Source organism: Nymphalis io, chromosome 11, assembly GCF_905147045.1.
Source record: "Nymphalis io chromosome 11, ilAglIoxx1.1, whole genome shotgun sequence".
Lineage (NCBI taxonomy): Eukaryota > Metazoa > Arthropoda > Insecta > Lepidoptera > Nymphalidae > Nymphalis > Nymphalis io.
Window position 1 is genome coordinate 12,677,201 of NC_065898.1, and position 18,966 is coordinate 12,696,166.

The 18,966-nt window shown below is 38.9% G+C and overlaps 1 protein-coding gene across 4 annotated transcripts in view; it reads left to right on the forward strand.

Annotated features, from left to right (window-relative positions):
• LOC126771715 (pericentrin-like) overlaps nt 1-18,966 on the forward strand; it is a 59,478-nt gene that overhangs the window by 31,929 nt on the left and 8,583 nt on the right. For 3 of the 4 annotated variants that reach the window (XM_050491742.1, XM_050491743.1, XM_050491744.1), the window contains 14 exons: nt 314-576; nt 671-783; nt 897-1,024; nt 1,280-1,415; nt 1,872-2,039; nt 2,359-2,409; nt 3,845-4,498; nt 14,333-14,497; nt 15,007-15,121; nt 15,454-15,633; nt 15,960-17,665; nt 18,159-18,355; nt 18,527-18,637; nt 18,844-18,940. In XM_050491742.1, coding sequence (XP_050347699.1) covers nt 314-576; nt 671-783; nt 897-1,024; nt 1,280-1,415; nt 1,872-2,039; nt 2,359-2,409; nt 3,845-4,498; nt 14,333-14,497; nt 15,007-15,121; nt 15,454-15,633; nt 15,960-17,665; nt 18,159-18,355; nt 18,527-18,637; nt 18,844-18,940 — 4,084 coding nt within the window. The remainder of the gene's footprint in view (nt 1-313; nt 577-670; nt 784-896; nt 1,025-1,279; nt 1,416-1,871; nt 2,040-2,358; nt 2,410-3,844; nt 4,499-14,332; nt 14,498-15,006; nt 15,122-15,453; nt 15,634-15,959; nt 17,666-18,158; nt 18,356-18,526; nt 18,638-18,843; nt 18,941-18,966) is intronic. The other variant, XM_050491741.1, reaches the window with a different exon arrangement.

Below are 18,966 nucleotides of genomic sequence, written 5' to 3' on the forward strand. Positions count from 1 at the left end.
TTGTTATATCTCGCGTCGAGTTTCTAGGAAGGCCTGCATTATACGTGTTGCATAGGACTTGGCAGCCAGCCAGCCACTTGGGTTATTAATTTTCTGCAACATCCTAACGAGTAGATTAAGGAGACGAACGCAAATTCTAACTTTAGATCTCACCTACAAACACATTTACACTCTAATAATTTTGTACGAATAATGTTTATATGTGATGATAAGACAAAAACACACACACACACCCTTGCGCACCCAAACGTAGTTTAATATATTCCAAGAACATTCGTTAATTAAATTCTAATCAAATCATTTTCTGTTCCAGAACATTGGACTTAGACTCTCGCCCGTCATCTCCGAACTTAACGGATCTGAATTCGAGTCTTGTCTCACGTACTAAGCACGTCCACTTCGCGCCGGATTTGGACTCCATTCTCGTGTCTCTGGACGAGGAGGGCGTCGTCGGTTTCCTGCAACAGCAGAGGGACCTCAGCGTGGACATTAAGAGGGAACTGGAGCACTCGCTGAAGAGGTTGAGGGATGAGGCACACGAGCTCCTCGAGCTGTCCGCTCGATGCGCTACTGGCAGTGAGTTACAGCTCTTAATTAAATAATAGAATTTTGCAGTGTATTTCTAAAATTGTTGTAAAACAAAGTTTTTTATTACTATGCTAAATTGCAGGAGGTCGGCAAGAATCAAACATGCTGGAGTCGAGCTCGGTACAGATCACGGAGCTCGTACAAGAGATAGACAACAACACGAAAACATGCGAAAACTGCGAGCTACAGAAAAAGGTACTTTCTCGTTCTCGATGTGCATCCTTACACGAGTTCACGAGTAAACATCGCTCGCTTCGAGGAAGGCACGCCTACTCGGCTGCAATATATCGTGTCCGTCGGCACCGCAGGTCCTGCAGGAGGCGCTGTCGGAGGGCTGCGAGCGCGAGGCCGCGCTACGCGCCGAGCGGGACGGCGCCGCGCTGCGCCTGGCGCAGCTGCTGGCCGAGCGCGGGCCCTCCGACGTCATCGCCGAGGGGTGAGCGGCGCAGCCTGCTTGTGGTCATATCTCGCGTCGTAACCGTGTCGCATGTGTTTCAATCGATACGCGAAATAGAGAGTATCGGAAATTTTGCAATGTGTTTACGATACGCTTTAATAATTAAGAAAGTTTTATTACATAAAATTTTTCCCAGTTGCTATTGATGCAATGATCGGCTTAAACGAACACCAGCAGCTCTAAACATTTTTGACTGCTATCTCTTATTGCGAATAAAAAAGTCGGTGTGTGCAGGTACGGCACGGGTGCCGGTACGCTGGCGGGCGGGTGCCGCTCGCTGGACGACGGCAGCTCGCCGCGCTCGCAGCTGGCGCGCCTGGCGCACGACCTGGACCTGGCGCTGCGCGACCGCGACGACCTGCAGCAGCAGGTGGCTCGTTATTGCTTTAGCGTCCCGCGTTCAATATTACATCACACGATCAAACACGAGTGCACCGTAATGTTATCGCTGTGTATATTATTATAATGTATATTATTTCCGACACGCTTCACGCAGGATCGGCGATATATATCTTCGTTGCACAGCGCGTGCTGTCAGAAGGTACACCAAGTTAATTCCGGTTGACGTCAACTATTATAGCTTGCTTTTATCATTTTACTTTTTATACATATATATGTACTAATGTAGTATTTATTTATGTTTTGTTTTTCCATGTAGTCACAGGACAAAACGTTCGCAGTAGCACCCTTTGTAAATGTTTATTATAGATGCTACCCAATATACGTTGAAAACGTTACTTAAACGATGAGTAAAATCCCGGTCCAAGTGGAGTGCCAGTCCGCTGGCGCCGGGAGCGTATCGCAGTACTGACCGCCGTCCCCGCAGCTGGAGGCGGCCAACCGGCAGCTGCGCGCCACGCGGCAGTTCGTGGAGGAGCAGGCGGGCGAGCGCGAGGCCGAGCGCGACGAGTTCGCGGCGCGGCTGCGCGCGCTGCGCGACGACAACCAGCGCCTCGCCGCGCGCCTGCTGGCCGGCGCGCGCGTGCTCGCCGAGGTCGTGTCACTAGTACAATCCTGCTCTGCACTAATAACGGAAACCGTTTTACTTTACGTATTAAACTATTCTATATCGATTCGACCAAAAATATCTGAGTGAGCCGATTTAGCTACTTATTATAATATTATATTACGTCCCTGACGACCTGAATATGTGCCGACGTAAGTTTGACACGAAATAAAACTAGCAGGCTGTCGATAGTATTATTATTTTTAATGCGATGTTCTCCCGAATGCTCGTCGATAAATTACGTTTCGACGAGCGGCCGGTTCAAACTTCGTCGGCACGTGGTACAATGGGTGTGGGTTGTGTCCAGATCCGCTGTTTGCGCCTTCCGCATTGCAACTGTCGAGAGCACGATGCACATGTAAGTCCGCCTCGGTTGCTCGCACCGGCCTTTCATGTAAACCTCATTCTCATAAAGTAAAATTGCCGTGTACATACAACATTGTAATTAGTATTCAGCTTTTATTTATAAAAATTAGCGCTTGATTCTGTTCGTATTTTTCTTATTTTAGAAATTAGGTTAGGCCGTGTATATCATCAGTTCATACTATGTTCCTTGCTCCTGTAGTTACACTTGCTCACTCACCCTTCAAATTGAAACACGATAATACTTAATATTGCTGTGTGGCAGTAGAATATCTGATGAGTGGGTAGTACCTACCCAGATGTTGTAACAAAGTCCTACCACCAAGTATTAAATAACGTCGAGCAAATTAATTACTGATAAAATATATATTCATTATTCCTTATTCTATAGTTTAATTAAATTAACATTTTACTACCAATAGTTTAATATATTGTATAAAATTGTATTGACTGCCTTGTTGGTCTAGTGGCTAGATATTAGGCCGCTGATCCGGGAGGTCCTGGGTTCAATTCCCAGGTCGGGCCAATAAAAAGTAATTGGGTTTTTCTGTCAATTCAATCAAAATTCTCAGTAGCAGCCTGGGGTCTGAAAGTTGGAAGTGTGTACACTCCCGTGACTCGGGAAGCACGTAAAGCCGTTGGTTCTGCGCCTGAACTGTTTCGGTCGTGTCGGATTGGCGTCCCATCACATTATAAGAGCTAGGGAATAGAGAGTGCACCTGTGTTTGCGTATAATACGCAGGATGCATAATTGGTTAATTTCTCTTGAGTGGCCGCCGTGGCCGAAATCGGTCTGGAGGACATTATATTGTATAAATAAAAACATATTACGTAGAATTCAGTCCTATATTATTGTCTAGTAGTTTTAGAGGTATTTAGGTTAGTGTTTGCTTCACATCTTTAACACTATTGTAATATATACATACTAACAATATCGTACATACTAATTTCATATTCTTCTTGTATTCTGTATTAGTCTATATAGTATGTAGATGTATATACAAATTTATCAGTTAACAAAACCCAAGGTAATATTTCAGTGGAAATATTCTATGAAAAATATACAATTATATTTTTATATACAATACTTATGTACGTTCAATGACATAGACGTCATTGAACTCCTTCTAAACAGCTGGACCGATTTTTTTGTGTGCTTTTGAGTGGGTCCCTGTAAGGCTTAGATTGGATTCAGGAGGTGGCGTTACAATCTGATCCAGGATATTGTTTAACAATAATAAATAAATTTTTGATTTTATCCGTACTAGGTCGGAATGGGTAGCTAGTGTTTAGAAGAAATTTAAAGTAATTGTAGTCTTTAAAAATATTTTCTTAGTAAATTGATTCTCCTGCTTATCTAAATATACATCCTTAGGTAGGAAAGGGTAGGCGGTCAGCACCTTTCTATATCCGTCAATATTGCCACTCAGGTGGAGCAGCTGGAGGCTCAAGCGCGCGACATGAATCAGATGATCACGGACCTGGAGACGCGAAAGGCGGAGGCCGACGAGAAAGTCAAAGCGACCGAAGAGAAGGTATCCCTCCTCCGAGACATCATCGCCAACCTCGAGGGCCAGCTCGAGCAGAAGACGACGCGCGAGGCCGAGGTGGGCGAGCAGCTCGAGCGGATGCGCCGCACCATCGACGAGAGGGACCACAACGTGCGCACGCTGCTCCACGAGCTCGACTCGCTGCGCAGCGAGCGGCGCGACGGCTCGCCGCCCGCCTGCGCGCGCTGCGGCCGCGACCGCGAGCAGTACGCCGAGCTGCTCGCCGCCGTCGGCGAGCAGGCGCGCCTGCTGGAGGAGCGCCTGGCGCAGCGCGCGCGCCGCCTGGAGCGCGCGTACGAGCGGGCGGGCGCGGGGGCGGCGGGGGCGGCGGGGGACGCGGCGGGCGCGGACGGCGCGTCGGAGGACGTGTCGCTGAGCGAGCGGCGGGCGGCGGGCGCGGGCGGCGCGGACGGCGCGGGCGGGCTGCGCGGCGCGTGGGAGCGCCTGCAGGCCGTGGAGCGCGCCGAGGACGCGGCGCTCAAGCGCATCGCCGACCTGGAGATGCAGCGCGCCGCGCTGGCCGACGTGGCGCAGGTGCGTCCGCGACAGTTAGTGCAGTTCGTGGGCGACACGTTTGTGTTGCCCGCTTGTCTCGGGTCTGAGGTGTCGCTTTCCGAGCCGGCGGGACATATTTGCTGGAAAATCTGCTATTAAACGGAACCATCTTATTGAAAGGTCTCATCTAAATGAGTCTTACGAGAATAGTTTCGTATTATTTTTTTATGAACTAGGTAGACTGTAGATCCATTTTTACTCCCTATCACGAACACTTAAATGCCATTAAAAAGTACCAGTAGAAATTTCCATATAAAAATGACAAATTTACTTTAAAATTAAAATCGATGACGTCATCTACAAAAATGACATATTTAAATAAAACGACACTATACACAGTTCCCAAGTACAGCGGCCGCGTCTAGTACTGGTATCCCGTAGCTCGCTCCAGCGACCTTGGGCCCGCTGGCAGCTGTCCAGACGATATCTATTCCACACTTGTCGACTTCGTCACCGCGTCGCAAATACACAACCGTCCTGTCGAAGCGTTTAATTCACTTCGGCGCCAAAGGGCCTGAAATAATTCGGTGGAATTCTTCACTTTTGTTTCTCGTTACACTTTATTTTTGAACACGGGTTAAGTTGTTTTGCTTCAACGTTGATTTGTATTATTAATGACAAACTAGGTAGATTCTTTGGTGAAGACAGGAATACTATTTATTTATTTTGGGAAACATACAGTATAATATAATACATTTGACAACAAAATAAGTCTCACGTATGCCGACAAAGTTTCCACTTTTACATTGAAACATGGAGTGAACCTAACAAGAGCTAAACTTACTTAACAAGTAATAAAAATATATAAAGTATTAAAAAGTAATTTAAAAATCAGAACAAAAAAAAAACGATAAGAATATTAATGACAAATACAGTTTTTTAAGGCTTCTAAGAACTTAAATAAATTTACGTTAAAGATATCTAATTAGTGTAACGTTTATTATAATTTTACATGCTCTTGCTACAAAGCGATTTTTAGCATAGTTCGTTCTACACATAGGAAAATAAAATGTATGTTTTGAACGGGCAATGGAATGTGGACACTTGATATAAATATTGTTGACTAAGTACATTGAATCGACAAAATTATTTACAATTTTGTAAAGAAAAATCTCATTTTAGCATTCACTGCGTTTCTCAAGCGACAAAATATTAAGCTTATTAATAGAATTAGAAACAAATTTACGCGTTAATCTGTAATAAATGTATTCTGTACATTTCGATAGCCATAATATACTTTGAGTATTGTGGATTCTAAACCGTTGAGCGATTAAATTAGATATTACATTATATGTATTGATATTTTTAAAGTCTCTTGCCTGGCGAAATATGAAACCAATACGCGGGTAATAAAGTATTCAACTTGTTCACATATAATAAATTATTAAAATTATAACTAAAAACGAATTTCTGTATATCTTTTTCAACTATAAAGAAGATTCTATTGCTAACAGACATATCACAAGGTGTAGATGCACACATATCTTCAATGTGTCGCCAACAACAAAACATTTTGTCCCGCGTGTATTTAATCCCGCACAGACGTTAGTGATCATCCATTATCCATATGGACATGTATAAAGAGCAACGGTTAAATTCGACTTATTCCTTTTTAATCTTATCTTTATACTTATATTTTACGTAATAAGCGTTGCGTGCAAATTCTAGTAGTGTTTAAAATTATTGGTACGTGTTCGTATTTCACCTATTACCGTAACCGCCCAGTTAAAATTTACCATAGTTCACATAGTTAATTCATGGAAGACGTGTTATGTTATATATATATCAGCTTATCGTCGTCCACTGCTGACGAAAGCCTATGGCCAGAACGCCAACCATCCCGATCTTATGTTAAGCTACTAATATTCATTAAATCACGCAATTAGCTTTATTTTGGAACTAATACTTTTCGACCACGCGGTATTGTAATTATACCGCTCTGATGCTAATGTAAATGTCTAAATACAAAATAGCGAATAGGAACTATACAAATTCGCATAATAGACAGCTGTGACGCGAAATGCTGCGATGCGACTTACGGCGAGGCGTTTCATTGCCACGGTTCGGATAAACATTTACATCATCTACCAATTAATTGCGACATTTCTGCTATGTGACGTCGCATTTTTCATGTTAATGTTTTCAGTCCAAAATTCATTTTGATTTAGCCGTGTAAATATATATTATAAGAGATGAGATATTCGTTACGTTTTAAAAATTATATAAACAAAACATATAAAGATAAACGCATAACTAAGTTTCAAAGTCGTTGTATCTTTTTTGGGGCAAGGTACGCGTATATAATTAGACTCGGCGAACAGCTTTATGTTCGTTATATCTTAAATTATGTAAAAGTATACATGCAAAAGCATCGTTCCGCACCAAAATCTTGTCAGGTGTAAACAATACAACACAACAAAATGGAAGCCCATTTTATTAATGGTTCTCGGCAATCTTCGTGTTTCGGCGGTCGTCGTTGCCTTATGATTTAGAAGTACCTTTCAAAAAATCAAATCAACAGCCAATCGTTGTCCACTGCTGAACATAGGCCTCTCCCAAGGTGCGTCAAAACTCCCTGTCATCCGCCTTCCGCATCCAGTTGGTGCCCGCCACCTTCTTAAGGTCGTCGGTCCACCTGGCTGGAGGGCGCCCTACGCTGCGCTTGCCGATTCGCAACGAAGTACCTTTATAGAGTTGTAACTACTCTTTATTTTGATTTTAATTTAAAGTCAGCTTGTAATTATAAACAAAAATGAATTGTATAAAAATTCAATGATGGTTGCTCTTCACTATCTTTTGATAAAAGGTGCGACGGAAAATTACAACCTGTATATGTAATTTATTACATGAATAAATTGCATTAAAAAGGACAACAATGTCTAAAATGGGAAAGTAGTTTATGGACATATATTTGTAAAACCTGTGGTTTTTTACTAACAAATGTGAAGAAATAGATGTGAAAATACAATCGCCTCATTTTCGATTACAAAGTAAATTGTGTTTTAAAAGGAGAAATAATTTTACAACACTTTATAGTTCACGTGATAGTAGCAAAGTACATAGTTCTTAGCCTAAATTGAAGTGCAAATATTGTTAATAATACATACGGGCTTATACGGGAATACATTTTCCGAGCTGCTAATAAAATAGAAGCTTTTTACAGTTTCTCGTGAAAACTATTAACATTGTTTACTGGTGGTAGGGCTTTGTGCAAGCCCATCTGGGTAGGTACCACTCACCCACTCATCAGATATTCTACCGCAAAACAGCAGTAATTGAGTGAGAGTGAGTGAGCCAGTGTAATTACAGGCACAAGGGACATAACATCATAGTTCCCAAGGTTGGTGGCGCATTGGCGATGGAAGCGATGGTTAACATTTCTTACAATGCCAATGTCTATGGGCGTTGGTGACCACTTACCATCAGGTGGCCCATATGCTCGTCCGCCAACCTATAATATATATATAAACATTGTACGGAATAACGACACAGTTATGGTTTACGAGTCGAGATGACCGAGTGAATGGTTCAAAACACTATAACTATTCGCGGTTAATGTGTTCATTAAACGTCGTAATTATACCTTCATGGCTCGTGTGTCATGCTAGCATATGTTTTATGAAGTCAGCAGAGATGGATTGGAGTGGCGAGATAAGTTTCAACCTTCATCGTAATTAGTGCGGCTTCAGCTTTTTGAGGGGAAACATTTATCAACTGTGATCTGAGTGGATATATACCAAATAGACCAATATGATATATGATGATACTTGATTATTAGAGCCGAGATGGCCTAGTGGTTAGAACGCGTGAATCTTTACCGACGATCGTGGGTTCAAACCCGGGCAAGCACCACTGAATTTTCATGTGCTTAATTTGTGATTATAATTCGTCTCGTGCTTGGCGGTGAAGGAAAACATCGTGAGGAAACCTGCATGTGTCTAATTTCATTGAAATTAGGCCACATGTGTATTCTACCAACCCGCATTGGAGCAGCGTGGTGGAAAAAGCTCCAAACCTTCTTCTTAAAAAGGGAGAGGAGGCCTTAGCCCAGCAGTGGGACAATAACAGGCTGTTACTGATACTTGATTATTGATTAATTTAAATTATTATATAAACATTGAAACGTTATCGTGAAACTTCTAGAAACTAAAATGTTCTCTAGCTCGTAGACAGTGTTTCACGATTAAGCGTCATTTACAAAAGCGCCGATGATAAACATTTTATTTTTGGTTTCATTCAGACGGACTTTTTCTATTGCAAAAATAATCTCGTGAACATTTAATTAAACTGGACTGCTGAAACGATGTCGGATCGTAGTATAATAAGTATTTTCGGATTTTGACTAATATTATACATATACATCGTGTAGCTAATATAATGCTGAAAAGTTTGTTTGTTTGAACACACTGATATCAGGTTCTACCAGTACGAATTAGGCTCTTTTTACTTTAGACAGCCCATTTTCACGCTACGACTTATTAGGACGGGAATACTAACGATTAACGTGCGTGAAACCTATCCTATACAATTTTATGTATTATTTCTGTATATATCTCGTTCATTTCTATGGTTTTATTTCCATGAAATTATCTAAAATTAAACAGTAACTATTGATGGTCATGATCTTGTTAACTCCTCATGAATCACTCCCGGCTCTCTGCTCGTATAATTTGGAGCATTTTAAACCGACCCAATGCATTAACTCTCTCGCGCACTAGTTTTTATTACGTACTTCATTGGACGGGGAACGCAGGGCTGGTGCGCTTACATACAAGTGCGTATGCGGCTAGTAAATCGTTATATTGATAAAAATAAAACAAAGATAATGCTAAAAAGCAAAGGACGTTACATAAGAAGTTCAAATATGAAATTTACATTTAAGTCATGTCGTGAACGGACATTTTTTGTTTTAAAATGCAACTGTCAAAACAAATTAATGAAAACATTAACTGCTTCATTACTAACAACATCGTAAAACAGCAGTAACCTATATACTCGTAACAAAGCGGGAAGAGCGTGCGCTTGCGCCGAAAACACCATCAGCCCTACATGTCATTATAACACGCACACATTCGTACATCGCACACGTGTATGAGAGCTAAATATAAAATATTGTCGTTCGGAATGAAAATTTATGGATAGGGCATGTAATTTATTGCTGTATTTCTAGAAAAAACGTTACATCGATCGCAAAGTGTTATGTAAACAATACCGAGAAAAACCAATCTATTTTAGTCGGATGTAAGAATTTTGTTGGATACGTATACTGAAATACGGAAACCGATTTTTACATATACATTAGTTAATTCTGGTTTCCTTTTTAACAAACACTCAAAATTAAATTTAGATGAGAAATAATTAGCCTTCTATTATCATTGCGTACTTTATCAAATTACGATCGAGTTGTTTGTTGTTGATTTTATATATTCGATTAATAATTTATATGAAAAATACACAGTGCGGTACTCGTAGACGGTACACGTATACCGCATCAAATTTTCAAGTGTTCACGCATCAGTATATCACGCGTCGTACAGCTGTAGCGCGCGGCGTTTCAGTCGGCTCAGATGTTCCAAAGTGTGTTTTGCTGCAAGAAGGTTATTACCACACTCGAATATCGAAAAAAAAATCTCCATTTTTCCACGCCACCCGACATCCATATCATCGCATAACGAAATATTCACAATGTAACCATTTCTCTTAACGAGCCGTGATTAGTGTGGGTGTGATGTAGGCCTAGTTGTCGGTGGCCACAATCACGAATGTGTGTGTGATGTTTTCCTGGTCTCAGTTTAGGAAATACTTCACAATGGGCCTGCCGGATTTAACGGTGAGTTTCAATTTAATATATACATCAACGTTATCAATTTAAAACGTTTTCTAAAACTTTATTCAATTGGATATTTGCGTGAAATGTTCTCGCCATAAAATTTCGCTCGCGTCCTCGCTCGTGCGAATTTTCCGAATGAAGGTTGCTGCTAAATTAAAATAAAATATCTTGTCTTCAAAACTATAGAATAGAAAATTTTTCACAGGAACGTTTTAGATACTTCCGTGATGAAAATTCTTTGAAATATCGTAATGTATAGTTTTTGTTACATTATCCGTTCATTATATTATACCGAACTATTTTTGGAAGATTCAAATATCAGGTTGATCTTTATAATATGACTAGTTTATAACCGCGGTTTTGCCCGCGTATTAGTGGGGGTGGGGTGGGACAAGTGTTTTGTATACAAAAGTAGCTTTCCTTTCTTGGAGCTCAAACTCGCTTCATACCAAATTTCATCAAAATCGGTTCAGTTGTTTAGCTGTAAAAGGGTGACAAATAGAACTTCAAGTGTGGGTTTTTATCGACACACGCAAAAACTTATAAACTTTGACATTTTATTAATATAAAGCTTATTGTGCTAATGTATCCGTAGGCCGTTGATATTTCCTGATAAACTTTAGTAAACTTTGTCTAAAAACGTAAAGTAACGTTAACCTAATATAAACAAGGCTCGGTCTAAGCTACTAGAAATTATAAATTACGTACTAAAATCTAAGCCTGTGTACACTTACAGATAAAATGCAATTTTAAGATTTGCAAAATTTGATTTTAGGACCGAATTTTCAAATTTGTTTTTGTCTGTCTCCGCCCGTTTTTTACAAGCAAATCTTTTGTATAAAAGATTTGTATAAAAGAAGCCTATGAAGTTGTTTTTTTTTTCGATGAATGTATAGGTATGTTTTAAAAGTTAATATTTTTTTTTAAAAGTTAATATTGAGACAAATGAAAGATTTTTTAAAAACAATCACATCGTTTTAATACTATTTACATTTCTAATATTACAAGGGTTTGGTCTTGGGTTTCGCACCCCATATTTCCTGAAGCCCGAAGAAATAATTTCTACGAACATATTTCGAAGATTCAGTTAATTGTACAGCGTAGCTTACTTACGAGAGCACATTTGCTGCGATGCATATTCGCGAATAAATTCATATATACTAGCCTATCATTAATAAATACATATATTTCCCAGGTATATATTATATTATTAAATGTTTTAATGTTCGGTAAGCCGCCCGTTTGTGAGGGGAGAAGGGCAGTTGTTGGGCCATGTGTTAAGTAAGCGTATAAGCGACCACTAATCCAAATTTCGTTTTCGTCCAGTAGTTTTCGCATGAAAGAGTAACAAAGATACATCCATCGCACAAACTTTGGCGTTTATAATGTTAGCAGGATATAATTGAAAGTGGTATCATGCATTACTCTTATTTGCCTAGTCAGACATTAATATCCGTATAAAAGTGTAGCTACCGAGTTTTTACTGCTCAATATTTACGTTTTGACCGACGTTAACATTTAGTTTATTATTGAAAAATGGCTATTGGAAAGTGCACTTAAGAACCTATTTATATAAATTTGATCTTATCCTAGTAATATATATTACACATATATATGAATGTTTTATTGTCTGTATTATAGGCGTCCCTATATCATTCGATTAAGTAGTAACTTTGTATATATCGGCATCTCTGTGAAGATTATATTATTAGAATAATGCGGGGGTTTCTACCAACCCGCATTGGAGCAGCGTGGTGGAATAAGCTCCAAACCTTCTCCTCAAAAGGGAGAGGAGACCTTAGCCCAGCAGTGGGACATTAACAGGCTGTTACTACTGTGTGAAGATTACTGCTATAGTACTAATAACGTACATAGGTTGCATGCGAATTGAATCTGATAATTTTTCGTAAAAAAATTTAAACAGACAATGGCAACACACGTTATATTAGCTAGTTGATTTTAATATTAATAACAGAATCAAACATACCAACGCATGTTGTATGCGCTTTTATCTGCTGCGGAAGTTAAATGAATGAATTATTCTTTTAAAACTATATGTATACTTTGTCTTTTGTTATGTTTAGACTTCTAGTTTAGAAACGGCAATATTGTAAAACTACACTATAGTTGTATCTTACTATTCTTAATCTGCTATATGTTTGACAAATAAATGCACAGAGGTGATTAATTATCATCTGATGACCGCTTAAAATGACAAAGTGGTTACTCTAAAATAAAACGTTACAATGTCTAGCTCTAGATGTTAAGACAATCAGTAATGTCCCACTGCCGGGCTAAGGCCTCCTCTCCCTTTTTGAGGAGAAGGCTTAGAGCTCATTCCACAAGTTAAGACAATCACAGATTAATAACTAACTATTACATAAAAAACTAACTAATACAATCACTAACTATTATATATACATATGTGTGTATGTGTATAATTATGTATGTCTTTTTGGTTCTACAAAACGAAAGCTAACCAGAATACCGGCGTGTATAATCAGAAGTGATCAATCGCCGCATTGCTATATTTTCAATATAAAAAATTAACCGGACAATTTTAATTATTTAAAACATTATCTACATGTATACTTAACTGTAAATTAAGATATTTAATTACGTTAAAAGAATGTTTATAATGACAATATACGAAGCAAATTATTTTTACATAACACAATACCTAATCAGTTACTTTTGGAGTCGGTGTACTTATTTAAATGATTCAAATTCAAAATTGAGCAAATTCAACCGAATTGTTAACCTTATATTTAAAGTGTCAATTAATATATAATACAAAAGTACTATATTAAAATTAAAAAATATATTACTTTTAGATCTTCAAAAATATTATAAAAACACGACCGAAAGCAGATATTTTCACGGACGTGATAATAACTCAAAGGTCATATGTTTATTCTGCACCGTCTAACCTTGGCTGACCTTTTATTTATTGGCAACATCTGCTCAATAAAAGAAACATATTGGATGATTTAAAGAGCACGACATCGGGACTGAAACTTGCAGTTCTCTATTGTGGGCTTGTTAAAGTATGACTTGTCATTGTATTGAATGCACACATGTGTATGTGTTGCCATGTTGTAGTCAACGGGATTCATGTAATTTCTCCACTTGGCAAGTATTATGTTTATTCAACAGCTAAAAGATGAAAATAGCCACAAAACAAATGGTGACTAATCCCAAATTTGCTATTGTTAACGCGTTGTGTTGTTAAACCGTTAAAACAAACACGCTATCGCAAATCTATTTTGAAAATACGGATAAAACATTTATGTATTTATGACAATTGTAAGATATAGATCATTTACGTTTATTAAAAGTATAATTGAGAGTGTACGCATACAAATATTTTAATTTACATCGTCGTCGAAAAAAAAAAAACTCCATATGTTAAATAAATTACGAAATTTTATAATATAACGCTATCATAACAATATATTCGATAAATTTTGTTTGAACCATTGATCTAATAATCTTAGTGGACTTTTCTCGTGTAAACTGGGACGTGGTATATTTAGCTCGCCGGCTAACCGAGGTGGTTACTAGCAGGCGGATTAAAGACTTGCTCTAACTGAGCGGGAAAACTGTCGATTTCCCGACAGTCGGTATTGAAAAATAATTTGTAACGCTATACAATAAATAATATGGGCTACAAATGTTAAAACAAAAAACGTGAAACTTTTTAATTACAAAAGTATAAGTGAAGTTTTATAAACAAAAGCTTAGTTTCCAAAATTAAATTTGTTGCATGTTTTAAATATGACGGCTCCCAATTAAGCAGTGCAAATATAATCATAAACTCAGTACTTTTAGTTCACAGCCACATAAATCATTACATTTCCACGTTTTCTAATCGCACATTACGATAGTACGAATTGACTATTTCGTCTCTCGCTACTTAATAAGTCATACCGGTGATTCGTACGAGTCGTAGTACGTTAACCGAGGCGGTCGGCGTGGCGCAGGAGGTGCGCGCGGAGCGGGACGTGCTGCAGTCGCGCATGTCGGAGCAGGCGCTGCGCATCTCGTCGCTGTCGGCGCGCCTGCAGCGGCAGCGCAACGACGCGGAGGCGCTGGCGCACACCGCCGCCAGCGACCTGTCCGTGCAGCTGCACGACGCGCACGCAGAGGTGAGGCCGCGTGGGTGGAATCGAAAAAAAAGTACATAACATCTACTACTAACGTTTGTGTTTGACTTTTGACACAAAACAACACAGAGTGTATTAACGAAAATGGACCTAATTTAGATTAACCCGAAGAGCGGATGTTGCACCGCCTAACGTCATTAAGCCGATTTACGACGGTTGCCAAGAGTTGCAAGAGTGGCAAATAATTCTCGTACAACGACATATCCTCATACAAGTAACGTTTCTTGGCGTGACATTTTATTGCATAATTATGACTGCAAAATTGCATTTCTTTATCTTTGAAGCAGAGCCGTTTTGCATTGTAATGGAATGAAACCTAGCAAAACCTTGTCTATATATTTAGATTTAGGAGCGTTTGTAACGTTCTATTGTGTATATAATAAAAAATATATAAAATAAGGTCGCCAAAGTTGCATACTAATCTTATTTAGGTTGTATTCATGTTTTGTATTTTTTTTTCTTTGTAAAATAAAGTATGAAGTATTTTTTAGGTTCAACGATTAAAGGAAGAATTGGAATCAAAGGACAAACAACTGATGCGATTGAAACAAAACTCTGTGGAGAGAGACAAGGGTGGCGAGAAGCAATCGGTCTACGGAAATTCATGTGCGTTTGTTTATAAATTTTAAAACAGATAGAAGATACAAAATCGTTTAAAAATAATTTATTATTATATTTTTATTAAAAATAATATAATAATAAATTTATTTCTTATTTATAAGAAAAATGTATATATATATATATACATACACACACACATATATATACATACATATTACTATATATATACTAATTTACCAATTAAACTTATTGTTAGAATAAACTGTTAATTACATATAATTCAGTGAATTCCTTCTGACGAAGAATTAGTTAAAGATATTTCACAATATTCTGCCAGCAACAACTTTAGTTTTAATATGTTATGATGCTTTGTTTAGGTAACCCGAAGGATAAAGTGATTATACTAGAGCGGGAACTATCAAATGCTCAGTCCAAAATTGCCCAGCTCGAAGGTGTTGTGGCAAGTCTGGAGATGGACAAGGAAAAGCTGAAGTCCACAGTCAAAGAGTACGAAAGAGCACTGGCCGAAAAAGAGGAGCAGTTCAACGACATTATGGGTAAGCATTTGGAAACAGCATTCCTATTAATACACTTCTATATTTTAGATGATTCGTGTTAGAACAATCGGGATATTTTATTGGTAAACTTAGTATGGAATATACAAAATTTTTGGTCATATTCATATTAGAAATTAGGAAAATTTGTAATGTATTTCAATACTTTTAATGCTGTTTTATATTTGTTTAAGTTTTAATGTTTATTTGGCTTGTATATACTTGGATCGTATCCAATTTTGTTGCATCTATTTAGGTTAACTACAGTTAGGACGACAGATCTGTCTAGACTGGGCTCAAGACTAATTCGTTTTATGATTCATTCACAGCGCTTAAACTTGAAGATGAGCAGAACCAAAGGAGTGAAGTTATAGAGGCTAAGACATCAGCTCGCACGCTTAGCGACATCGTCTCCATATCGGAGTTCGACGAGCAAGACTTACAGATGCGGCGAGCGGAACTGAGAGCTCACAATATGAGTTTACATGGAACTGAATGCAAAGATAAAACAAATATGAATAAAACACTACCGCCCGAAGTTCAAAGACCTTATATGAGTTCGCTTAATGCGGACTATGTTGATCATTTTGATGCGACAAATTTCACACCACGCGCTGATTCTCTCCCGATACATCTAACATCGACGCAGATTAAAGACGCCTACAAAAGAAATGCCAATGAGACAACCCTATTCGGTATGATCGAAAAATTGGGCGAAAATGTGAAACACTCTACAGCCCAAAACATACCGGACAATTGCTCAATGTATCCAAACAGAGATATAAGTGACAGTAAAAACGTTAGCGTCGAACCGAAAAAGATCAACTTTTCCTTAGAGACTTCTGATAATAAAGTTCACGAAGATGAATTCACATCACTACGAGAGCTGGGCATTACGTTGGATCTCAAGCAAGAGAATTTCCCTGATATATTGACGCAATTAAAACATGAAATTAAAAAATCTAGACGTGAACTAGAAGCTTGCAAGTCTGATTTAAAAAATGCTGAAGAACAACTATGCGAGTTTCCAGCCTTGAAGGAAGAAGTAGAGGAATTAAAAGGTCTATTAGAAAACACAATGGCGACTATGGAGAACGATAAAAAATTCTACGAAAACCAATTAGAGAATTTCTCTTCAAACAAAAAACTTCTTGAGCAAAGACTTGCGGAACTAACACAGGAAGTCGGCGAGAAAGCAAATGATCTGCATTTACTTAAAGAGGACATCTTGCGAAGAGAGAATATGATTCTCGAACTCGCAAAAGAGAAAAGAAATCTTACAAACAAAATAACAGATTTAGAAACAAGAATAACCGAGCTTCAGACCACAAACGCTAACATAGACAAATACGAATCTGAAAACAAGCAGTTACGGGAAAAAATAAACGAGTTACAGAAACTGGAACAATTAGTGTCCGAAAAGAATCAACAGATAGACAGTCTCAATCAGCATTTGGACCGATTGGACGACTTGCAGAGACGCCTGAACGATAAGAACGAAGAAATGGAGAACTTAAAGGAAGCATTGCAAGAGAAATCCAATGAACTATTCCAAATGCAAGACTCTGTCAAAAGTTTGAACAGTGACATCGCTAAAGTGATAGAAGAGAACGACCAACTTAGCTACGATAATAAGGACCTCAAATTGAAATTAAGCAAGCTCGAAAAAGAACAAGAGAACGCTTCGATGAAATTACAGAATAGTGAGAGTGAGTTAGAAAGAGTGAACTCTTTAAACAACGACCTGACATCAAGAATAGAAGAACTAAAATTACTGAATGACAAGCTCAAAGACAAGGAAACCGAAATAGAAATCCTTCACGAGGATATCAATTCGTATCACAACGAAATAGCCGCATTGAAGGAGCAACTTAAGATGGTGTCCCGGAGTCCCTCACCAGGGACCAAGAGCGAGGAGAAGAAATCGCCGGACAGACAAGCGAGTAACGACAAGAAGCAGCTGGTAAAGATTAAGAAACAGATAACGTTACTGCAGCACGAACTAGACTTTCATAAGAAGGAATTAAATGACAAGGTGAGCTATTTTTATAGTCCATTTTAATAAAAACTAAACCCACGGGAAAGTATATTTCCTAATATTTACTGCTGTATTACCTAATTTTATTTTCAATAGTAGTAAATATTATAAATTTATTATAGTTTTACTATATATATATATATATATTTTTTTTTATAGAATAGGATAGGAAAATGTTAACCATCGCTTACATCACCAATGCCCCACCAACCTTGGGAACTAAGATGTAATGTCCCTTGTGCCAGTAATTACACTGGCTCACTCACCCTTCAAACCGGAACACAACAATACCAAGTACTGCTGTTTTGCGGTAGAATATCTGATGAGTGGGTGGTACCTACCCAGACGAGCTTGCACAAAGCCCTACCACCAGTAAAAATATATATATATATATATATTGGTTAAGATGGTGTTAATATATTTTTTTAGTGGTAATAGTTCAATATATTTTGTTGTTTGGAAATATAACCTTGTTGATTGTGTTTTTAAGGCCTTCGAACTAGCAAAGGCGAAATTGGACTTAACAGAGGTAAGGACGAACATGAGTCAAGTCACGAAGCAGCTGTCGGACGAACACACGGAGAACACGGAACTGCAGCGTCGAACGCATGCCTTGCAACAGCAGCTGGAACAGCTCACGGCGGAAAAGCAGCAACTCAGCCAGCAATTGGAGGTGGTCATAGCTAGGTCAGTTCATCTTACTTATATAAATTGATATACTTTGTTTCAGGAATAGATTTTGTTCAAGATACTTGCTATATTTAATGACCATTTGGTATGCAATAAAAAAATGTATACGTCTGTACATAATTTGTGTTAATTTTATTTGTTTTAAGTATCTTCCGTTATTTTAAATAGAATGCGCGAGGAATCTAACGTAAGCGAATTGAAAGAGAAACTGCGCGAGAAGGCGGAGCGGTGTCAGCAGCTCGAAGCGGAGCTCGGGAACATGAGAGATATCTTCGATAGGTGAGACAGAGTCAATCGTATTATACGTGCAGTCGAAACCCGGCGCCGAGGGAGGTTCCTGGTTTTTATTGTTAAAGCTCTCCTTCCTATCGATACGCTCCTAGTTTGTGTTGAGGCAAATTTGGTTATAGTTTTTATTGTATATAAATTGTTACGGGAGTGTCAAAGCTAACGAATAAAACTACAAGACGGAGTCCCCCCCCCAGGAGTCGTCGCGCGCGCTCCCCCACGGCCGAGCTGGAGCGCGCGCTGCGCGACCAGCTCGACTACTCGCGCGCGCTGGACGAGCGCCTCGTGGACCAGGTGCGCCCCACTGTTACCGAAAGTTT